The sequence below is a fragment of the Pristiophorus japonicus genome, chromosome 2 (assembly GCF_044704955.1).
Source record: "Pristiophorus japonicus isolate sPriJap1 chromosome 2, sPriJap1.hap1, whole genome shotgun sequence".
Lineage (NCBI taxonomy): Eukaryota > Metazoa > Chordata > Chondrichthyes > Pristiophoridae > Pristiophorus > Pristiophorus japonicus.
Window position 1 is genome coordinate 263,885,111 of NC_091978.1, and position 18,147 is coordinate 263,903,257.

The 18,147-nt window shown below is 42.7% G+C and overlaps 1 protein-coding gene across 1 annotated transcript in view; it reads right to left on the minus strand.

The window, feature by feature from the left end:
* Positions 1 to 18,147, minus strand: part of LOC139233769 (annexin A10-like) — a 124,250-nt gene that overhangs the window by 15,127 nt on the left and 90,976 nt on the right. The window contains exons 7-10 of the mRNA XM_070864278.1: positions 10,981 to 11,040; positions 10,744 to 10,837; positions 2,176 to 2,271; positions 1,955 to 2,013 (exon numbers count right to left, since the gene is read on the minus strand). Of these exons, the coding sequence (XP_070720379.1) occupies positions 1,955 to 2,013; positions 2,176 to 2,271; positions 10,744 to 10,837; positions 10,981 to 11,040 (309 nt within the window). The remainder of the gene's footprint in view (positions 1 to 1,954; positions 2,014 to 2,175; positions 2,272 to 10,743; positions 10,838 to 10,980; positions 11,041 to 18,147) is intronic.

Here is an 18,147-nt window from a genome sequence, read left to right on the forward strand (position 1 = left end):
CATCCCTGCAATGCCCAAGCCATTGCTTTCACACCCATCATCATCATCATCATCATAGGCAGTTCCTCGGAATCGAAGAAGACTTGCTTCCACTCTTAAAATGAGTTCTTAGGTGGCTGAACAGTCCAATACGAGAACCACAGTCTCGGTCACATGTGAGACAGATAGTCTTTGAGGGAAGGGGTGGATGGGACTGGTTTGCTGCACGCTCTTTCCGCTGCCTGCGCTTGATTTCTGCATGCTCTCAGCGATGAGACTCGAGGTGCTCAGCGCCCTCCCGGATGCACTTCCTCCACTTAGGGAGGTCTTTGGCCAGGGACTCCCAGGTGTCAGTGGGGATGTTGCACTTTATCAGGGAGGTTTTGAAGATGTAATTGTAAGGTTTCCGCTGCCCACCTTTGGCTCGTTTGCTGTGAAGGAGTTCCGAGTAGAGCGCTTGCTTTGGGAGTCTCGTGTCTGACATGCAAACTATGTGGCCTGCCCAGTGGAGCTGATCAAGTGTGGTCAGTGCTTCAATGTTGGGGATGGTGGCCTAGTCGAGAACGCTAATGTTGGTGAGTCTGTCCTCCCAGGATATTTGTAGGATCTTGCGGAGACATCGTTGGTGGTATTTCTCCAGCGACTTGAGGTGTCTACTGTACATGGTCCATGTCTCTGAGCCATACAGGAGGGTGGGTATTACTACCACCCTGTAAACTATGAGCTTAGTGGCAGTTTTGAGGGCCTGGTCTTCAAACATTCTTTTCCTCAGGCGACCGAAGGCTGCACTGGCGCACTGAAGGCCTGCTCTTGTTGATAAGAGGTTCCCGAGGTATGGGAAGTGGTCCACGTTGTCCAGGGCCGCGCCATGGATCTTGATGACTCGGGGGAGGGCAGTGCTGTGCGGCGAGGACAGGCTGGTGGAGGACCTTTGTCTTACGGATGTTTAGCGTAAGGTCCATGCTTTCGTATGCCTCCGTGATACATCGACTATGTCGTGGAGTTCAGCCTCTGTATGTGCGCAGATGCAGGCGTCATCCATGTACTATAGCTCAATGACAGAGGTTGGGGTGGTCTTGGACCTGGCCTGGAGATGGCGAAGGTTGAACAGATTCCCACTCATCACCATTGTGCAGGGTACCCTTATGTCTGACCATTCACTACAACTCACTAAGCCACTTCCAAACATGCACAAAGTGTTCAAAATAAAGATTTCAATGTTTGACAACATATTAGCAGTGCTCTTTCGCTATAGCCCTGCAAATTTTTCCATTTCAGATATTTAACCAATTCCCTTTTCAAAGTTACTGTTGAATCTGCTGCCACCACCTCTTCAGGCAATGCCATTTCCCGCTATCACTTCTATACCGGTGTCAGGGGCTTTCTTCCCTTTTATACCAGTGTCAGTTCCCGGGTCTTACTTTTAATATTTTTCAATGAAATATATTGTAGTTATGTGTCGGCAGCAAGTTCCTACAAACATTCCCCACATCTCACCACCTTCAAATCTGCTCATATGTGTTTGTACGTTAATTAAATACAGAAGTACACTTTGATCAGTCACTATAAGATGCATTTTGATTTGATAACAATAGGGAGCACTAGCGTCTGCCGAATGTCAGCATTCAGTTTTACTGTAAAATAAAGACTACAAATAAGAAATGCTTTTGTTCCAAAAAATGCAGTTAGTCAGCATTTCAAAGGTTTTATTTTATATGAAGGAAGTAAGTTAGAACAAAACAGTAGATTACGGTTTAATTTTTATAATGAAATTAGACGAGGGATGTGCTCTCCAAGTTAAATTCGGTGTATGAATCTACCCCCATGGGAAATGGGGATGTTACTGGAAATATCTGCGTTCAATATTTCAGATAAAAGCCACTGTTGAATTGCAGCTACCTGTTTATCAATTTTTCTCAAAAAACATCTCCCTCGCATTCCAAAAAAGTAGTTTTGAAGGATGTAAGTTACTTACGTATATTGCATTGTAGAGCTTGTATGCAAAATAGGAAGCTTTGTCCCTAACGCAAAGAACTATGATAAATAAAACAAAAGAATACAGATTGATTATGGAAACAACACAAACACCTAAATAAATTTCTACTTGAAATCTGAGTGCAATGCGTTTTGCAACTTGAATTTTAAAAATGCAATCTGAACTTACTAAATGTCATTTAATAAATGTAATTCACTTACCAATTGCAACAAGTAATTCCTGAAAGTGTCCATCATAGCAGTCAGTAATTGCTTGTACAATATCCTGGCCAGACACAAGTTGGAATTGTTGAAAAGCTACAAGTATAAGAAAGATTATGGAAAGTTATGATGTTTTTCAGCAATATTCTAATAATCTACATACAGCAGTGTAACAAGAGTGCCAGCGATTTAAGTACAAAATGTACGGCACGTTATACAATGAAAAATAATTGTGTCCAATTCCGGTACCTGATTGATAATTAGATAAAATCACCAAGGATGAGGTCACCACTGCCATTAATCAAAATAATAAAAAAGGAAACATTATGCTCGCATAATAAGATATTATCTGATTTTAAGAAATTTATCATTGAAGTCAGATTCTTAAGCAGATCTTTCTGAGGTAATATCCGCCTGTGTTTGAAGTGCACAAGCCACAAGCTGTGCTCAATCTTTTAAAGTACAAATTACGCAGTGTAGAAAGAAAATAAACGAGAAGCTGTGAGTTTATTGTAGTTTTATCGCACAAGGTCATACTTCATAATGGGAATAAACTACAATAGAAATACTTAGTGCTAGAGGTTATATAAAAATAGAAAATGCTGGAACTACTCAGGCAGCATCTGCGAAGAGAGAAACAGAGTTAACGTGGTCAATGACCCTTCGTCAATTATTTCAGATTCTAGCATCCGCAGTATTTTGCTTTTGTATTAGTGCTAGGTGTTACTCCCCTATCTGCTTAATTTTTACTCTGCAAGCGTCGAAAATCATGCATATTTACTTACTGTCACAATCATTAAAAGAGCTATAAATATGCCCAAACTTAGCTAAGATTTTAATCACTTCATGTCCACATTTTGCCAATGACAGGTATTTAGATATATTTTGTTATGTATTGTAGTTATTTTACAGTATTTAATACAAAATCTATTTTATTGACACAAGTCCAGAAATTGCAGTGCAGTGCTGTGCTGCTGGAAGTGCAGTGCGGTGGGACCTCTCTTCATATGTTTGCCGTCCCCTTGACCCCTTCCCAAACCCCAAGGATGAAGTCATTTAAATGAAAAAAGTGGTGCGACTGCCCCACGGAGCCGGCAGGATTTCAGAGCAGCACCTTACCACTCTGCCTGCGGGTGGCGGCCTTTCCTTGTGGAGCTTGGAGGAGCACTCCTGCTCCTCCCGGCCTTGCAAAGGAATGATTTGCACTTACTTTGGAGGGCCTCTTCTTCCTCCTGACAGCAGCTGACCTGCTTCAGACTGGTAGGGAGGTTGCAGCGATTTCCCTGCTCAGGCCCAAGTTAAAATACAATTGGGCTCCCATTGGCCGAATAGGACTCTGATTTGCATAAATGTATGGAGCTGATGCCTGCTCCAACGGGGCACATTCACCAAACTGCATTGAGCAGTTAAAATGGAGGCCAGCGGCAATGGGGCAGTAAGGCTAGACGCTCCATTTTCAAACGATGTCCCTGCACCTGAAAATTGCATCAATCAGGCCTTGGGCTGCTGGTTTGTTTTTCAGGCAGGAAATGAGCTAGCGACATTTGAAATTGGCTCCCTATATAGTTCAACTCCAGTACGACAACCATGAGCTTCATTCAGTTGCAACTTCCTTAATTTTCCTGCCTGCCCTTGGTTGCATGTATGATTATCTGTTTGTTCTGAGAATTAAGCAGCATTCTGAAATCAAAACTAGTTTAATTTGATAAATATGTAAATGGTCTTCAATGTTGTGTGCAGAACCATCCTGGGGTCTTCAGGAACCCATTGGAGCCTGGCGAATAGACAACTAAAATAGGCTATTTCTCTGAGCCTTTCATGTCTGTACATTTTTTTCATTATAATTCTCCTTTCACAGCACAGTGGATACAACTTGAAGACAAGGCTGATGGCTCCATTTCCGATTCCTAAACCATAGTAGGGCAGAAATATTATTATCTGTATCTTTCTAGCCGATCTACGATCTACAGGATTTGAGGGGCAAAATTGCAATTCAGGCACTTTAGAGTTGATTTTAACCCTGCTCGTCCAGCAGAAACCAGGCAGGTGGGCAATTAAAATCGTCCACGAGACTTACCCGTCCATGCCCCATTCTTTGACCACAGTGTCTGATTTGAACATGATCTTCTGAGCAGGCGTAAAAGGACACCCATCAGAAACTGGCAGGGTCTTTCTTTAAATATGCAACTCAGGCTCTGATCATGTAATTTGGGCTTGACTGCTATTTTAACCATGGGCCTGAGCGGGGAAGCAGTTGTGGCTATCCTGCCAGTTCAACCTGCCCAGGCACAAAGAGGTAACATTTTTTTAAAACTTTCCTCGTGGGCCTTTCTGAAACCCTCTCCCCGTAATTTACCCGAGTGCCGGGGACCTTGGTGGTGGCCTCCAGCCATCCAACATTGCGCTTCCGACCGGTGGCCAGCTGCTGGTGTTGGGTGGGAAACAAACTGGGAAAGTGCAAATGAGCCCCGGGAGTTAAAATCGCCCAGACCTCACGCTGCTGTGGTCAGGATGGTGTGTTGACCTTCCTCGGCTCCCGCTCGCCCGATTCCCATGCCGAGTTAAAATCGGTCTTTTGACAATACAGCTGGCAATAAAATCTTATCTTTTCAAAATTGCATTCTCAACAACCTTGCTTTAAACCAAAGAAAGTAAAATTTGACCTAGGCAAGGACAACAATTCATTAATTAAAATATAGATACAGATTTGCAGACGCTTATGAGGTTAGGCCTTTGCAGGCTAAAATATTATGCTACTTAATTAGGTTATTGACTGTGGTTAAACTAGGGAAGTCTAACTTTGTTTTTGCAACTCAAATTATTTTAAAGAAATAAGACCCATTCTCATTATGTAACAGCATTATTTATTTAGTACAATATTACGCAGAAATTAAAATTTTTCCAGGAGCAGGAAGTCGAAGAATATTTTCTGCACAAAAATCTTTCTTAACCAAAAGACTTCTCACAGAGCCTGCTCAAACCATCAAACTGATCATCTTGGTTGTTGAAACTCATCGCAGAAAAACTCATTGGATCACTGTATTTCCAGCAGATTCTCCAGTGAATAATACTTTGGTGGTCCTGCTTCACGGGAGGATTGCAACATGACTGAACTGCCTGATCTGAGGAATCTGTGAGCTGGCACTGGTAATGGAGTCCTTTTCTGCATGGTACATGTTACACATTTTTTTTGTGTTTTACTGCTTTTCTCCTCCATATTGTAAATTTTCCTGAATATTCTGAAGGCACGGCAAGTAGTCAGAGCAACGGTAGCAGCATTAACAAATCACCCACATCATCTTTTCGATTGCTTTTACTAGTCGCTGTAGATTCCCAAATTTGCATAAGTTTTTGAATGACATCCTCTGAGCAATTTCAGGAATAGAAATTTCAAGGAATTGTTTCAAAACAGTTTATTCTGAAATTGGTATTTATCGTCTTCCAGCAAGATAGAAAATGAATCTTATATTTTTAGCAATGTTGCAAACTGTTATTTGCACCATTAGGTGTAACAGGTGTGCAGTATCACGAATATTGTCGTGGTGCATATAGGTACCAATGATATAGGTAAAAAACGGGATGAGTCTTACAAGCTGAATTTAGGGAGCTAGGAATTAAATTAAATTAAATTAAAAAGTAGGACCACAAAGGTAGTAATCTCAGGATTGCTACCAGTGCCACGTGCTAGTCAGAGTAGAAATAGCAGGATAGTTAAGATGAATACGTGGCTTGAGGAGTGGTGCAAGAGGAAGTGATTCCAATTCCTGGGACATTAGAACCGGTTCTAGGAGAGGAGGGACCAGTACAAATCGGTCGGTCTGCACCTGGGCAGGACCGAAACCAATATCCTGGGGGATGTGTTTGCTAATGCTGTTGGGGAGGGTTTAAACTAATACGGCAGGGGGATGGGAATCTATGCAGGGAGACGGATGGAAGTAAAATGGGGGCAGAAGCAAAAGGTAGAAAGGAGACAAGGAAACGTGGAGAGCAGAGAAATCAAAGGCAAAAATCAAAAAGGGCCACATTATATCATAATTCTAAAAGAACAAAGAGTGTTAAAAAAACAAGCCTGAAGGCTTTGTGTCTCAATGAGAGGAGCATTCGTAATAAGGTGGATGAATTAACTGCGCAGATAGCTGTTAACGGATATGATGTAATTGGGATTACGGATACATGGCTCCAGGTTGACCAAGACTGGACACTCAACATTCAGGGGTATTCAATATTCAGGAAGGATAGACAGAAAGGAAAAGGAGGTGGGGTAGCGTTGCTGGTTAAAGAGATTAACGCAATAGTAAGGAAGGACATTAGTTTGGATGATGTGGAATCTGTATGGGTAGAGCTGCGGAACACCAAAGGGCAGAAACGCTAGTGGGAGTTGTGCACAGACCACCAAACAATGGTAGTGAGATTGGGGATGGCATCAAACAGGAAATTATGGATGCATGCAATAAAGGTACAGCAGTCATCATGGGTGACTTTAATCTACATATAGATTGGGCTAACCAAGCTGGTAGCAATACGGTGGAGGAGGATTTCCTGGAGTGTATTAGGGATGGTTTTCTAGACCAAAATGTCGAGGAACCAACTAGAGAGCTGGCCATCCTAGACTGGATATTGTGGACTGAGTGGATTAATTGGCAATCTTGTTGTGCGAGGCCCCTTGGGGAATCGTGACCATAATATGGTAGAATTCTTCATTTAAGATGGAGAGTGACATAGTTAATTCAGAGACTAGGGTCCTGAATTTAAAGAAAGGTAACTTCGATGGTATGAGACATGAAATGGCTAGGATAGACTGGCAAATGATACTAAAAGGGTTGATGGTGGATAAGCAATGGCAGACATTTAAAGATCACATAGATGAACTTCATCAATTGTACATCCTTGTCTGGCGTAAAAATAAAACGGGGAAGGTAGCTCAACTGTGGCTAACAAGGGAAATTAGGGATAGTGTTAAATCCAAGGAAGAGGCATATAAATTGGCCAGAAACAGCAACAAACCTGAGGACTGAGAGAAATTTAGAATTCAGCTGAGGAGGACAAAGGGTTTAATTAGGAGGGGAAAAATAGAATATGAGAGGAAGCTTGCAGGGAACATAAAAACTGACTGCAAAAGCTTCTATAGGTATGTGAAGAGAAAATGATTGGTGAAGACAAATGTAGGTCCATTGCAGTCAGAATCAGGTGAATTTATAATGGGGAACAAATAAATGGCAGACCAATTGAACAAATACTTTGGTTCTGTCTTCACTGAGGAAGACACAAATAACCTTCCGGATCGAGGGTCTAGCGAGAAGGAGGAACTGAAGGAAATCCTTATTAGGCAGGAAATTGTGTGAGGGAAATTGATAGGATTGAAGGCCAATATATCCCCAGAGCCTGATAGTCTGCATCCCGAGTACTTAAGGAAATAGTAGATCCAACATTCTATAGACTCTGGATCAGTTCCTATGGACTGAAGGGTAGCTAATGTAACACCACTTTTTAAAAAAGGAGGGAGGGAGAGAGAAAACAGGGAATTATAGACCGGTTAGCCTGACATCGGTAGTGGGGAAAATGTTGGAATCAATTGTTAAAGATATAATAGCAGTGCATTTGGAATGCAGTGACAGGATCGGTCCAAGTCAACATTGATTTATGAAAGGAAAATCATGCTTGACAAATCTTCTAGAATTTTTTGAGGATGTAACTAGTAGAGTGGACAAGGGAGAACCAGTGGATGTGGTGTATTTGGACTTTCAAAAGGCTTTTGACAAGGTTCCACACAAGAGATTAGTGTGCACAATTAAAGCACATGGTTTTGGGGGTAATGTATTGACGTGGATAGAGAACTGGTTGGCAGACAGGAAGCAAAGAGTAGGAATAAACGGGTCCTTTTCAGAATGGCAGGCAGCGACTAGTAGGGTACCGCAAGGTTCAGTGCTGGGACCCCAGCTATTTACAATATACATTAATGATTTGGACGAAGGAATTGAATGTAATATCTCCAAGTTTGCAGATGACACTAAGCTGGGTGGCATTGAGAGCTGTAAGGAGGATGCTAAGAGGCTGCAGGGTGACTTGGACAGGTTAGGTGAGTGGGCAAATGCATGGCAGATGCAGTATAATGTAGATTAATGTGAGGTTATCCACTTTGGTTGCAAAACCAGGGAGTCAGAATATTTTCTGAATGGTGACAGATTAGGAAAAGGGCAGGTGCAACAAGACCTGGGTGTCATTGTACATCAGTTATTGAAAGTTGGCATGCAGGTACAGGTACAGCAGGCGGTGAAGAAGGCACATGGCATTTTGGCCTTCATAGCAAGAGGATTTGAGTATAGGAGCAGGGAGGTCTTACTGCAGTTGTGCAGGGCCTTGGTGAGACCTTGAATATTGTGTACAGTTTTGGTCTCCTAATCTGAGGAAGGACATTCTTGCTATTGAGGGAGTGCAGCGAAGGTTCACCAGACTGATTCCCGGGATGGCAGGACTGACATATGAAGAAAGACTGGATCGACTAGGCTTGTATTCACTGGAATTTAGAAGAATGAGAGGGGATCTCATAGAAACATATAAAATTCTGATGTGATTGGACAGGTTAGATGCAGGAAGAATGTTCCCGTTGTTGGGGAAGTCCAGAACCAGGGGTCACAGTCTAAGGATAAGGGGTAAGCCATTTAGGACCGAGATGAGGAGAAACTTCTTCAATCAGAGAATTGTGAATCTGTGGAATTCTCTACCACAGAAAGTTGTTGAGGCCAGTTCATTAAATATATTCAAAAGGGAGTTAGATGTGGCCATTACGGCTCAAGGGATCAAAGGGTATGGAGAGAAAGCAGGAATGGGGTACTGAAGTTGCATGATCAGCCATGATCATATTGAATGGCGGTACAGGCTCGAAGGGCCGAATGGCCTACTCCTGCACCTATTTTCTATGTTTCTATCACACAAAAGAGAATAAATTTGTTTTCAGGATTGGGCGATGCTAGCAAGGTTGTCTTTATCGTTGCCTTGAGAAGGTGATGGTGGGGCTTCTTTTTGAATCGCAGCACTCCTTGTGGTGATGGTGCTTTCACAATAGCATTAAGTCATTTCCATGTACTAACCCTGCAATGTAGAAATCAAGAATGGCGTACCTTGACAGGAACTTCTCATAACACTGCTGCTGTTGTCCTTCTTGGTTGGAGAGGTTTCCGGGGAGGAAGGTGTTGTTGAAGCAAGCTAGGTGAGGTGCTACAGTGTATCCTGTCGATAGGAAGTACTGCAGCCACCGTGTGTCAGTGGTGGAGGAAGTGGATATTCAGTCCAGCAACAGAGGAACTGATCCAGCAGACCGTTCTGTCCTGGATGGCTTTACCTGGTTCTTGTAGCCATGGTATTGATATGGCTGGTCCAGTTAATCATCTGAATTAAGATTTTGTACTCTGGCACCTTGAAGGCAGCACTAAGGCATGGTTCATAAATTGCCATACAACGGTGAAAAATGATGGTGCACTTGTCTATCATCAATCTTTAAAATGAATGAATAAATAAAAGAAATGGCGGGAAAAACTAATGATTTGAAGAGAAAATATGTTGGAAGACTACAATAATCATTTCATATTCTCAGAATTGGAATTTTTACTCTTCTGTAATATAACAAAAATAAAATGTACTGGAGGAGAATGGCTTCTGAACTCTCTTACACTGTGGGTAATTAGTAATCTTCGCCAACACTGCACTAAAATGTCATCAGCAGTGTGATGGTAGTAAAGGGCCGAATCTGTGCTTCCAACAATCTCAGTGCAGAGTCATGCTCACAGGGAGCAAACTGCAGGAAAGTGCATGCCACGTGATGTTCCACCCATTAAAATTGATGGTTGGAAAATCGCGACTCCACACCCACAGGTGCTCCTTACGATGCTGGCTCCCTCGGGAACATGGTATGATGGGATTGTGCTTGAAATGCGAATTTAATGTTAAAATGGAAGTTCTTTGATCCTTGGTGTGTGCTGCATTAGCTGAGCTTAGTACTGGTATTACATTTTTCATAAGTGACTTTCACCTAGGGGAATGTAAGCCCCGGTCCTCGTTCCTGATCCCATGCTGGAAAATGAATTTGTGTGATGACAGGATCAGGTTCGGCTGTGGTGCCCCCTTTTCATGTTCTGATAGATGAAGAGTGGTCACTTGAATGAAATGCCAGAGGGTTGCTGGGACCTGTGGAATGTTCCCTCAGCATGTGCCTGCACCTTCAGGAGAGGCGGGAGGATAGACTGAACAGTTGGAATTTTAGTTCTGTATAATGTATACAGGTATATGCAACTAAATTCATATGTGAGCATCAATTTTTTCTGTTATTACAACACTGTTTAGGCACTCATTCGGATCAATCAGGTTCTATATATAGTACATTACCAAGATAATTTTTGATTTAATTCAAACGTACAGCAGAAATATCTTGCTCCCTGTGAAACTTTAAATAATTTTAAAAGTTAATTTGATCCCTGTCTTTTGATACGAGTTGTATGCATGTCCTTATGCCTTTATGGTTTCCATATATTAATAAAATAATTCAGAATGTCCAACGATTGAAACTATAATTACCTTGCCACAACTGCTGATAGCTCTTTTTACACAGGATATATTGCAACATATTTTTATGCTCCCCTGTTTTGTCTTGGCAAGCTTCCCAAAGGACCTGCAATATCAAAAGTTAAAAGAGAGAATTAGTAGTGACATGTTGTCTATTAGCTCTTCAAACTCCTCTGCTCAATGAGTTAGTTAAGGTCAAGACAACAAAGTACATTTGAAAGTGAAGCATGTATAAGATTTTTCTATTACCGTGGCATCTTGGGCAACCATGCCTTGGTCCTCATATCCATATCCCTCTTCTCTGGCTCCCTGTGAATTTTGGACAATATTAATTGTGGTGATACAAGTAATCAGAACAAGGGGTAATTTCCAAATCCTTCTGCTACTAGGCAAAATTTTCGCAGTGGTCTGAAGGCATTATTTATGGCGATACCCTCTGTATGTTGTCTCTGATGATTTTTCTTTTCTGAAGGTGAAATGTTCGGGCTCATATATGGTAGAATACCAAGTAGGTTTAAATGCGTGAGAGCAAAAATGAGTTAATTCACAAAGTAATGCTAAACTCGAGTTTAAAATCTGTAGGCTGTAGAAATTAGGGAAGGCTGAGGAATGTAAGGAATTCTACAGTTTTGCGTGAGAGCATGAGATGCTGTGATGAGTCTTAAGGGTAGTGTTTCTGAGTCCGCAGGTACCTGGCCCACTGAGAGTCTGGATCTGAAAATCTACACTTTGATTTCAACACTGTTAGGGAGGAAGCTGATGTTTTTGGATGGCATATTTAGTGTTTTGGAGGTAAAAAAACAAAAGCCCAAAAAGCCATTGTAATATTGATGAAATAAAGGACAAAAAGATTGTGATTATGGACCTGAAATCCCACAGGGTTTGTCCAGGTCTCTTGCCATAACTTTGGTGGCAGACCAGTACAAACCCCAGAGAAATGGTGTAACTGGCCATTTTCAGTGTTATTGCTGTTTCTCTGTGGGTTTCACCAGACTCCTGACCGGGAGAATCCCTGCGGAATTTCAGAGCCAAGGTGCTATTGGAATATATTTGTTGCCAATTTATGGATAAAACTTCAGCATGTGACCTTTAGCCCTGGACAATACAGCCTGGAGTTTCTTTAGTTTTTCGGTGCAATCCAACCAAAATCGGCATAACTGGCGCAAAAGATTGTGGAATTTTAAGCGCAATTAGCTCTCAGTACAACTCGAGTTTCCGCGATCATTTGCGCTAGTTTTAAAAACATCATGCAAAATTGGCCGCGCCCCAGGCTAAGTTAATCACCACTGGGAGTTTCTGCTAATTGTGGTTATTTTCAGGCCTTCAGGGAGGCTTTAAAAATCAAACTGGTTCTTTTGGGTGCAAGGACACTAAAAGGTACGTTTTAAAAGATTTTGAATGCAATTTTTGTTTCCATTTACTAAGAAACTGACTATAATTAGTATATAACTAGATATATAACTAGTATATAACAATACAACTAGAAAATTGTTTATATTTTTAAGCAAATTTCAGTAATTTAAAATCGAGTTACTCACAGGTTGACTGTGATTAAAATTGCTTATTTTTTGTGATAAATTCATTTTCAGCTGTTTTAATCAAACTGAACCAAGTTACCACTCTTAAATACATTTTTAAAAAATTACATTTTAAAACGCTGCCCAATTGCACTGGTTCATGGCAGATTTTGCATTCGGCAACATACAAATAAGTTTGAGTGGAAACTTGGAATAAAAACACTTTTCAAAACGGTGCAATTTTGGCTGCAATTTACACCGGAATTACCGATTGTGCCCAATGCAGAAATTCTACCCCTGTGTGTTTAATACTTTGGTTTAAAAATGTACACAAAGGTTTGAACTTTGTGTCTGTGAATCTAACCATGGACATATGATTATCAGGACAAATAAAAGACCACACCTAAAATGCCAACCTATCTTTTTGTCAGTATGCATTTTCTGTTTTTTTTATTTAGATTATCAGCAATTTCAATTTTTCTTTTACCTTTGCCCTCTCTTCCTTCATAGTCCCCATGAAAAATGGAAAACCGATATGCAGATGTGGAGATGTTTTTCCCTCTGAGCATGCATACTATGCTGCCTTTAAAAAAAAAATAGCTCTCGATCTCCATCTTTTTGCTATCTGTCTTCTCATGTTGAAGCATGACTTAAATTCTTTCCTTCACACCAATAGGTGGCAGTAAGGCCTCAAGCACTATATTGGTCTGAATAACTTTAATTTCTGAACCTGATCACTAGTAAAGGAATTAATTGTACAGTACAAAGGAATGATCACGATGTTTTGAAGGTGTTTTAACAATGGATTAATCTAATACATATAGTAAAGGAATTCATTGTACGGTACAAAGGAATGATCACAATGTTTTGAAGGTGTTTTAACAATGGATTAATCTAATAAATATAAAAAAAATAATCAGTTGCCATTGAAACGGAACCCAATTACAACGAAACAACTCTTAAAATGCTTTTGAATGAAGATAGTGAGACTCTCGGGCTCTTTCCTTCTGGCTTTTGTCCCTCTTGGAGCTAGGGAATGAATTTCTGTGGAGTTTCTCCCGCTTGTCCGACATTACTTTGGCATTGGGAATGGTAGCATGGTGGTTATGGTTACTGGCCTAGTAATCCAGAAGCCTGGACTAATGATTCATAGATTTAAATTTGAATCCCACCATGGCAGCTGGGGAATTTAAATTCAGTTAATTAATCTAAATAAATCAGGAATAAAAAAAAAATGTAGTATCAGTAATGGTTACTACGTAACAATGGATTATCATAAACCCCATCTGGTTCACTATTGTCCTTTTTAGGGAAGGAAATTTGCCATCCTTACCTGGTCTTGCCTATATGTGACTCCAGACCCACAGCAATGTGGTTAAATCTTTAACTGCCCTCTGAAATGGCCTAACAAGTCACCCAGTTGTACCAAAGTGCTCTGACAAAGTCACTGTGGCAATTAGGGATGGGCAATAAATGCTGTCCTTGCCAGGGATGCCCACATCCCATGAATTAATATTAAAAAAGAGCTGCAGAAATGGTATAAAAACACTTTATGCCATTATTGCCGGGTTTCCATGGTTTTCAACTGAAGTTATAGCAAGCGAGTGGTGGAACCTTGATGGAAATTCACCCCCTCTATTTTTAACCTGATATTTTAATGTACAAGATATTCAATATTACTGTATTTTTGCCTGTTCTGGAAAACAACACATCAGAAGAGATGCATTTGTTTGGCATAGGAAGGAAGCCTTGTAGGCACTAATTGAAGGTCGCAGTTCCACTGACAGAAAACTTGTTTTGGAGGAACTGTGCCCTCAGTCATTTCTTCTCCCTGAAAAGCTGAGCTTGCTCAATCTATTGTACAGAAAATAGGGGCAGAAGTCTTACTTTGGGACTGATTCATGCTATTACGAACAAACCAAACTGGTCACATTTTGACCACTTTGGGGAGTTTTCAATTTGATTGACACTGATACATAGCGCGCGTGCGCACACAAACACACACACACACACACACACAATGAATGTGTCAGTAGTTCCTGAAGATATAGCATGTTACCTAGCCTGCCTGAAACGACCTAGAGTCACCTTATACACACAAATAAAAACTGGGAGGGACCCTGACCCACAGCCAAAGAGATGTGAAGTGAATGCCATAACAGCGATATTCACAGGGTGCTGTGTGAACTAAACATTTGATATTTATTTTGCTGAGCACTGCATTGACATTTGAAAGCAAAGGAGAATAGGACATTTTTCCCTTCCACAGCTGGTGACCAGTATTGATCTTGCTATAGGACAGCCAGGGCCAATGCTCACACATTATTGGCAGCAAACCTTGCTCAGCTGCAAGCTCAATAAACAGGTAGCCTTTCACTTCTCAAACTGTAACACTTATTGGTGGAGTTTAATGAGCATAATTATTATACTATGTCACATTATTATGAAGCACATTATTATCTTTGTTGACCAGTAAAAATGTCTGGCAATTTTTCAGAATAAATAATATTTTAAGTGTTTTAATAAAGTGTTATCATTTTGAAATAAAGGTTTTATTGAAAAACTGTTCAAGGTGCTATTGGAATATATTTGTTGCCAAATTATAGATAAAACTTCAATGTGCGACCATTAGCCTCTTGGGCAGAGCCTCATGGTTTACCATTAGAGCAGTTTATTTCTCTTCCCTTTCTCACTGTTTACCGACCTGTATAGTCAGCTGTTACAAAGAGGGATTAGTCTGATGGCATATTGCTTTGATGTGCATTATACAGTACCACTGAGTGATAAGATGACCAGCAAAGATTTGAATATACGACCAATGCAATCTTGCAAAACAATTTTTCGAACTAATGCGCTATCCTAGCAATTATGGCAAAACTGTTTTCCTCTGTGGCTGCAATTGTCATGTATTCAACCAGCATTGTAACCCATGTATAATCTGACCTAAGTTGTACACTGTGAGAACAATGACCACTAGGTGGTGAACTTGTGGGAGACACTCCTAACCTGGACCTTCAGATATAAAAGGGGAAGCTCCACCCACTTCCATCACTTGAGTGCTATGGAATAAAGGATAGGTCACAGACTAACCTTCTCTCAAGCATGGGCCTCGTGTGCATTTATACTGTATAGTAAGGATGTATCAATGGTGACGAGAAACTGGGATTTAAACCACGCGAGCATGGCCACGAGCAGAACAGACGAGAGGTACTGTGCTAAGGAATGGTTGGGACAGAGATGCAACATTGTTAAAGCAGCACACAGTTCTCCAGGCAGACAAGGGCAGTCGGGCATGCCCCAACATGTAGTCGAACCCAGAGGGGGAGTTCGACAGAGACAATGGCAAGCTGAACGGTGATTCATGCCATTGCAAGGGACAATGCGGCCAGTAATGGAGCCATTAACACCTGCTAATGGCACACTCAAGGACAATAACAGGGGCAGTCAGGGACAATCGACTGGCAAGGGACCTTTTGTTTCAAACAGCAGCTCATGTTGGAGGCGTGGAGGCACACACTCAGCCGGAGTTTGCAGAGATGAGCAAAATACCTGCAGAAATTGCAGAAATGAACGCTGGGGGAAATCGCTGGAAGCTGAAGTTCAGCGAGTTCATTGGAGCACGTATACAGTTCATAAACCAGGACGCCACCGATAATGATGAAAGTGCTCCTCAATGGCATTCCAGTATCAATGGAGCTAGGCACGGGGGCCAGCCAGTCCCTGATGGGTATCAAACAGTTCAAAAAGTTGTGGGCGTCCAAGGCCAGGAGGCCAAAATTATCGCCGATTGACGCACAGCTACAGACATACACAAAGCAGATCATTCCGGTGCTAGGCAGCGCCACGGTAGTCGTGACCCACAAAGATTCGGAGAACAGGTTGGCACTCTGGGTTGTCCCGGGGGATGGTCCCGCATTACTGGGGAGGAGTTGGCTTGCATGAACTGGAAATGGGGCGATGTCAATGCAATTTCCTCTGTGGAGCGAGTATCATGCTCACAGATCCTGGACAAATTTGACTCATTATTTCAACCCGGCATTGGCACTTTCATGGGGGCCAAGGTAATGATTCACATAAATCCGGACGCCAGACCAGTACACCACAAGGCCAGAGCGGTGCCGTACGTGATGCGAGAAAAGATAGAAGGCGAATTGGACCGCCTGCTGAGGGAAGGCATCATCTCGCCAGTCGAATTCAGTGACTGGGCGAGCCCGATTGTGCAGGTGCTCAAGGCGGATGGGTCGGTCAGGATATGTGGCGATTACAAGGCCACCATCAATCGGGTGTCACTCCAAGACCAGTACCCGCTACCGAGAGCAGAGGACCTCTTTGCGACGCTAGCCGGTGGCAAACTTTTTTCAAAATTGGACTTGACCTCAGCTTACATGACCCAGGAGCTGGCGAGTGAGTCGAAGAAGCTGACCACCATCACGGCACACAAGGGGTTGTTTGAGTACAACAGATGTCCGTTCGGGATTCGCTCGGCCGCCGCGATCTTCCAACAAAATATGGAAAGCCTCCTCAAGTCGATTCCAGGGATGGTGGTTTTTCAGGACGATATCCTCATCACGGGTTACGATACTGAAGAACACCTCCACAACCTGGAGGAGGTGCGACGCAGACTGAACCGGGTAGGGCTGCGACTGAAAAAGGCAAAGTGCGTCTTCCTAGCTCCAGAGGTAGAATTCCTGGGGATGAGGGTAGCAGCAGACGGGATCAGCCCTACTGCGTCCAAGACGGAAGCGATCCAGAGAGCACCCAGACCCCGTAACATGACAGAGCTGCGTTTGTTCCTGGGGCCACTGAACTATTTTGGTAACTTTCTTCCCAAATTGAGCACGCTGCTAGAGCCGCTACACGTGCTCCTACGCAAAGGTCGTGAATGGGTCTGGGGGGACAGCCAGGAAAGGGCTTTTAATAGAGCACGCAATTTGTTATGTTCCAACAATCTGTTAACGCTATATGACCCATGCAAGAAACTTGTGTTAACGTGCGATGCGTCGTCCTATGGTGTTGGGTGTGTGTTGCAGCATGTCAATGCCAAGGGTCAGTTGCAGCCGGTAGCTTATGCCTCTAGAAGTCTGTCCCAGGCAGAAAGGGGCTACGGGATGGTAGAAAAGGAGGCGCTCGCATGTGTATATGCGGTAAAGAAAATGCACCAGTACCTGTTTGGCAGGAAATTTGAGCTGGAGACAGATCACAAATCCCAAACGTTCCTTTTGGTCGACAACAAGGTCATAAATGAAACGCATCGGCCCGCATACAGAGGTGGCCACTCACGTTAGCTGCCTATGACTACACTATTCGGCACAGACCGGGCACCAAAAACTGCGCCGATGCACTCAGCAGGCTCCCACTAGCCACAACTGAGGGGGCTACCTAGCATGCTGCTGAGATGGTCATGGCTGTTGAAGCTTTTGGAAGCGAAGGCTCACCCATGACAGCCCGTCAGATTAAAGTCTGGACAAATAGAGACCCACTATTGTCTCCAGTCAAGAAATGTGTCCTGAATGGGGACTGGGCAGCCACGTACAGGGCATGCCCTGAGGAATTTAAACCATTTCACAGGCGCAGGGATGAACTCTCGATTCAGGCCGATTGCCTACTGTGGGGAAACCGCGTAGTCATGCACCAGATGGGCAGAGAGGTGTTCATCAGAGAACTCCACAGAGAACCGGGCATTGTCACGATGAAGGCAATTGCCAGGTCACACGTTTGGTGGCCAGGGATAGACGCAGATTTGGAACTTTGTGTTCGCAGGTGCAACACGTGTACCCAGCTGGGCAATGCGCCCAGGGAAGCCCCCCTTAACCCCTGGCCATGGCCCGCCAAGCCTTGGTCACGCATCCATGTGGACTACGCAGGTCCTTTCATGGGAAAAATGTTTTTGGTTGTAGTA